Source organism: Triticum urartu, chromosome 4 (genome assembly GCF_003073215.2).
Source record: "Triticum urartu cultivar G1812 chromosome 4, Tu2.1, whole genome shotgun sequence".
Taxonomy (NCBI): Eukaryota; Viridiplantae; Streptophyta; class Magnoliopsida; order Poales; family Poaceae; genus Triticum; species Triticum urartu.
In genome coordinates, this window is record NC_053025.1 from 449,335,168 (window position 1) to 449,341,503 (window position 6,336).

The 6,336-nt window shown below is 44.9% G+C and overlaps 1 protein-coding gene across 6 annotated transcripts; it reads right to left on the minus strand.

Annotated features, from left to right (window-relative positions):
• Nucleotides 1-1,822: 1,822 nt before the first annotated feature.
• LOC125551985 (protein FAR1-RELATED SEQUENCE 5-like) lies at nucleotides 1,823-5,870 on the minus strand. 6 transcript variants are annotated; one of them, XM_048715421.1, is made up of 7 exons: nucleotides 5,557-5,870; nucleotides 5,234-5,458; nucleotides 4,530-4,676; nucleotides 3,732-4,422; nucleotides 3,177-3,634; nucleotides 2,805-3,092; nucleotides 1,823-2,690 (listed from the first exon to the last, which is right to left on the minus strand). In XM_048715421.1, exons 4-7 carry the CDS (start codon nucleotides 4,063-4,065, stop codon nucleotides 2,028-2,030), a joined length of 1,743 nt encoding a protein of 580 aa, XP_048571378.1. In that variant the 5' UTR covers nucleotides 4,066-4,422; nucleotides 4,530-4,676; nucleotides 5,234-5,458; nucleotides 5,557-5,870; the 3' UTR covers nucleotides 1,823-2,027. The 6 variants fall into 6 exon arrangements, with proteins under 6 accessions (XP_048571378.1, XP_048571375.1, XP_048571376.1 ...); XM_048715418.1 differs by having other exon boundaries at nucleotides 4,530-4,764; XM_048715419.1 differs by having other exon boundaries at nucleotides 4,530-4,767.
• Between the last annotated feature and the right edge of the window lie 466 nt (nucleotides 5,871-6,336).

Here is a 6,336-nt window from a genome sequence, read left to right on the forward strand (position 1 = left end):
TAAAACCAGGCTCCGCCGCCTGCACTGTTACAGCTACCGACCCACTTGGTATTTACTGTCCTTCCTTTGGATGTGTTTTTTATTATCTACAATTCACCAAGTGCATCCAAACCAAAAACTTTAGAACACACGGGCGGGAATTCTCCCGCGATGCGCCTCCTGGACTACGGCACATGTCCGTTACATGCAATTCTACGAATAGAACATGTATTCTGTTGACACTCGTCAGTCAAAACAGAGCCCTGGATGCTTACCACCCCGAGTAATCCCTATGTGTACGTGGACAAGGACTTGCATGCAGAATTCATGCTGCACTCGGTCCCATGTTGGACGTACTTTTTGCAAATATCCGCTGGGATCACGCTTTATTGCAACTTGCTTGTCCAGTTTAGGACCAGCACTCTCCCTGCAAGTACTTCTTTAAGAAGAAAGTTCCTTCTCGAAGGGTCCAGCTCGAAATTTCCAACAGGCCAACCACAGGGGATGTTTCTCAGTTAGCCCCCCACTCACTCCTGTTTGACTTTACATTTTTCCCACAAGCACATGAGGAAAAATGCATGCACATGATGCAGAGCTATGCATGCAATGTTTATAGCTGAATCATCTGTATGCAAGGCGTTAATGATGCTCTGCATGCCTACGTTTGGAACACCAACCAGGTTGGATATACTAATTAACTGACGCCAGGCATGCATGCATCTAATATAATAAGGCATTCAGTTTAATATGTGACCATGTACAGGAGATGATCCCCAATCAAATAATTAACAAGAACTCACTCGTCCCAAACAAACAATCTTTAATCAAAGACCCGAACATAGAAAGCTGCCAAATTACAACAGTACAACTGACGGCAACAGCGCCCAGTTCAACATATAGTTGAACTGAACACATCCTCTCGTTTTGCTAATTGACCCGATTGACCATCAAGGTAATGGCGTCATTACCGAAGCTGCATGGACACACCAATGCCAAAACACGACCTACAATACAGATTACTAGTTCAGCCTAGCACGCTTCGCAATGTGTCGGTTACTTTCTTCTACATAATCATCCACTCCTAAATACCCATCACTTGCATCTCCATAACCTTCATCTGAGTTGTTGGCATCAGGGTCGTGGTTGCCGTACCCCTCCTTTGCATCACCGTATGCTTGCTCCTCATGTGCAGCATGCAGTTCTTGTACACCATCTCCATCTCCATCTTCATCTACACCATCAACCTGAAAATAATGCAGACCTTTGTTAGATCTACTTGATACAATATTAACAACAAACATTAAGGAGCAAGCGCACCTGCAGCGACAGAGAGGATACCACCGAGCTACCACTGATTGCGTGCACAGGATCACCCCCCTGGTTAACTAACCCTTCCAAATGAGCATTTGACTAAAACGAACAAGCAAGTGTTGTCAGACTAGGGCGAAGGAGTCATGTATGCAGTGATCAAAGAGCAGAGTTAGCGTACCTGGGGGCGACCATTCCACCCCTTGGAGCACTCTTCTCCTAAGGTCAAAGAAGAAGCAGTCCTTGAGTCTGCTGAATCTGCCATTGGCAACCTCTCAAAATACAATAGTTGTGAGCTCTTCCTGGGGCTTGAGCGCAGCCCTCATTTGTACACACGCACGGGCTATCTCCCGCTCATCAAGTTCGAATTTCAAACACAATCCCGCACACCAGCATCCACAAGCTGACAGAACAGTTGTCATCTGCATTTACTTATATAACAGGTTCAGCTAGCAAACTGGTACGTACATATATGGGAAGCTGTCACAATCGCTTGAAAACCTACGTACGCACTTGGTCACACACTATTAATCCATACATGGTAAGCAGGATCTAGTTCATCATAATTTTGATGAAAAACTTCAGAAAATTCCGAACACACCGTACTGACAGAATCAATCCACTTATCCGTTACAGGTAGAACTCGCTTAGCCATAATTCAAACTTATTACAAGTTCTCTTACAACCATAAATGAAATATCTCTCATCTAGAACTGGATGATCCACTAGGTTCTACATCACTAGGTCAGCCTAAGTTCTGCAGCCTTGTGGCAATTGTTCCGGCGGTGCCCTTCGATGCCACAGTTCTTGCATCTCGCCAGCTTACGAGGTTGTTTCGGTACATCCCCCTGTTGAGGGCATGTTGTGCGTTTGTGGCCTTGCTGCCTGCATATCCCACAAAATTGTGTTCTCTTGCTTAAACCCTCGTATGGCGCTTTCTCTCTACTTGTCGTTGGTCTTCCAATTTGCTTCCGTTTAGCTAGCGGCAGCAAGGTTGAGAGAACATTACCAGACTCGTTTGCCGAGTTGCAGTCACCAGCCCCAATTGTTACATGTTCACCTTCTGTTCCTGCACACGGTGTTGATGGGGACTTCATATTATCTCCTAGCCTATCTTCCAAACCCAAACCACCCCGCAGATCTGTGAATGGCTTCATCTCTGCTGCACAGTGTTTGAACAATGAAATCAGATGCTCATAAGCGGCCACACTACAGTCTCCCATTCTCACAAGTTCCATGGCTTTCATATACATATTGAAATGCCGAAAACTAAATGGGTTTTCTTGAGCATTGTCCCGCTGGTACTGTGTGAGGTGTGCTGGAAGGATATCTCTTGCATCTCGTGTCCACCGCTTCAGAATGTGTTTTTTTGGGATCTCCGTCACACGGATGAAGTCCATTACCTGCAATTGTCATCATTAACGCAAGGACACCGATTGTTAGCTATATGGTGCACCTTCCTTATTTAATAATTTCAAAATGTATATATTTCATGATAAATAACACAGGTCCATCACCTTCAGGGCGTGGCTGTAGAGCAGGCCCATGTGTGCAAACTGGCCACACTCACAGTCAAACTCATCCCCTCCTTCCATAACTGATACCTTGTATGACGTTTTACACCACTTTTCCCTACGCGCTGCATCGGTATGTATTGCAATGTATTCTTTTCCTTTCTCAATCTCCTCAACCTGATATGCACCGCACTCATACAATATATGTCCGAATTGCTCAAACATAGCCCTAGTGTATATTTTCCCAGCATGCCTCTCTGTAGCCAAATTTGCTCGCATGAGTGGCCTCCCCTGGACAAGGAAAGAAACTAGCGTTAGTCCATGCATTAACTTACTCAATGAGTAATCAAAACATATCATGCAGATTGTGCTTACTATTGTTGTATGCTTCTCCTCATAATTCTCTTCTGCCTCCCTGTCAAATATTAAGCTCATATACTTCCTTACAAATATATGCATTGGGCTCCCAGGCGGCACATAGTTCTTTAACATGTGGTTAGCACTTTCACTCCGTTGTGTGCTAGTCATTTTTGCGCAGAACACACCTTTGAAGAAAGGCTTCGCCCACTTGTGCCTTATCTCATACAAATTTGTCATGTAATCATGGTTCTTCAGATTGTATTTCTCTATTAGGTATTTCCATCCCTCCTCAAACTCCTCTATGGTTAACATGTGATTGACAACCTTGCGGAACTCGGGCCGGAAGTCACTATTTTTTGAATACAAGGGACCAAGTGACTCTTTTGCCTTCTTTAGCACATGCCACTTGCACCATCGGTGAGCTGTGCCGGGCATCACCTTACTTATGGCCACCTCCATAGCCCTGTTATGATCTGCATAGGTACGGATTGGAGCACCATTAGATTTACCAGCTTGTTGTTACACAGTTATAAAGAAACTACTTTCATTCTCAACTGATGTTTTGCATACCTGTCAAGATTGTTTGCGGTGCCTTACCACCCATTATCCTAATGAATTCTGAGAAAACCCATTCAAATGTTTCAACTGTTTCACTTCGCACCAAAACTCCAGCCAGGATTATGCTCTGAAAATGATTGTTCACACCCACAAATAAACCAAACGGCATGTTGTAGAGGTTTGTCCGGTAAGTTGTATCGAATGTAACCACGTCACCAAAGAAGCTGTACTGCAGCCTGCTATTGCCGGTAGCCCACATCAAAGTGCTAATCCCGCCCTCCTTATCTGCGTCCACACAATAAGTGAATTGGGGGTCCTTTGAACACAGTTCTTGGAATACTTCCATTGTTTTCCTCACATCGTCTTCTGACTATTCCCGGCTAATCTTCCCACACAGATTCCGCAAAGCCCTCTTCGTGAATGGTACATTCTCCATCTTCCCAAAGAAGCTACCAATGATACTATACACTTTTGCTAGATTCACATTATTTTGCCGCAGCTGTTTCACAAGGTCCCTACTGTATTGATCAATATGCTTGTGCGACGGCCAATGGAGTGTCTGTCCATATGTGTGTGTCAATGCATGGTTGTGCACATCCCGGTGCTCCGCTATGTACCATCCATTATCCTTTGAATGCAACAGCCTTACTAGCGCGGGACACTGACAGCGACAAGACCGCGTGGTCTCCACAATTGGCTTCCCCTGGTGATACCAAAAACAAAGGTGCACAGTCAGTACATACCACATGAGCATTTTCCACATCAAGTAAAACACTCATGTGTGTTCATATCTAATATGACTAATCATACCGCACATCCACAGACTATCTCCTGCATGCACTTCATCCGGTTCACATTTAGCCGGCTCTTTCTGTACCGAATTCCAAAGCCTTTTTCCCAGGAATATAAATTGTAGAAGTCATATGCTTCACCAAGTGTGTCGAATGATGTTCCTATCTTTGGAACAATTACAATGTCACCTGGATCGTCCGCAAATTGCCGTACAGTCTTCTCGAAGGCGGTTACTCTATCTGCACAAGGAGCCCTACTGGGAGCAGCAGCACCCACGCACACTCTACTCAATGGGCAAAACAAGGACACATAATATTTTTGTTCACTATGTTGAAACTGAATTATGCAGGTCTGACATATCAATCAGCTACATATAGGCTGTATGTACTTTTCCATCAAATCTAGAATGCACAATTAAGGTGGTGCTTTTGGTTTACTGAAAACTGAAGCATGTATGCCTGACATGAAGAATTATTGCAGTTGACAGCTTATATATCTCTACTCTCATGAGCGAATCCACACAATTAATATATGATATCCCCATTTCACACTTTGTACTTTTCACATCACTTTTTTCCTCCAGAAGACAACTCATACATGATATACAATGTCTGAATTTCCACTGACCTATCATCTTCTGCTACTAACTACGTTTTTCCTTCTAATTTCTTTACTACTGTAAGTTCAAAGCATACGGAATACCAAACGAGAATCAGTGGTACCTTTGTGTCCATCCTGGCGTTTTTGGGTCCATTTGCTCTATTGACTGCTCTAAACACTGCGCCTTCTCTGCACTCCCTGCCTCTGGCGACTCCCTTTCCAGGAAAATTTGGCCGTCCGCACTAGAAACTGCCCCCGGTGGAACATCTAACCCTGGCGCGGCGCTCGCCGCAAACCGCATCGGCTCCATGCTGCCGTCGTTGTCATTCACCTCCTCTAGTAGTGGTCTGTAAAATCCCACAGGAATTAGAAGTGCGGGGCGATGCACTCCCGGTGAAACAAGCAGATCCACTTCAACATAAGGGGGCGTAGATCAGATTCTGACCTGTTTATAGGTTGCATCAGGAACTCCATGGCCGCCGGTGATCTTCCGAGCTTTCTACCGCCATCGCCGCAGTAGATATCCCCACTGTCCGGTCGCCCGAGTAGAAAACCTATCCCGATTTAGCTGCCTTACCTACCAGCAGCGCACCTACCCGCATTTACTGTGCGACGTCACGGAGCTATCGGAATCCGGTGATCTGGTCCATGGATCAGGACGCCGGCGGCTTCCCGATCCATGGCTCGGTTGTCTCACTGTGGACGGCGTCCGCACTTCCGTTCGCTCAGGCCCACATGCAAGCACATTTTACCTTTTTTTACTGTTGCGCGTGAACCCGCTGCCTGGTCCGGTCAGTCAATGTTTCCAATCTTACAGCGATTCTGGACAGATGTGATTCCGAGCTCACAGGAGCTCGCGATCACATACTCCGCGTCCGCTGAGTTGTCAATTCAACCACACCTGGAAACTTAATATCGGTAGCAAGGTATTTAGTAGCAAAGTAATATGATAGTAGTGGTAATGGTAGCAAAAGTAATATTTTTGGTTTTATAATAATTGTAACAGTAGCAACGGAAAAGTAAATAAGCGAAGAACAATATATGAAAAGCTCGTAGGCAATGGATCAGTGATGGAGAATTATGTCGGATGCGATCGATCATGCAACAGTTATAGCATAGGGTGACACAGAACTAGCTCTTGTTCATCAATGTAATGTAGGCATGTATTCCGAATATAGTCATACATGCTTATGGAAAAGAACTTGCATGACATCTTTTGTCCTAC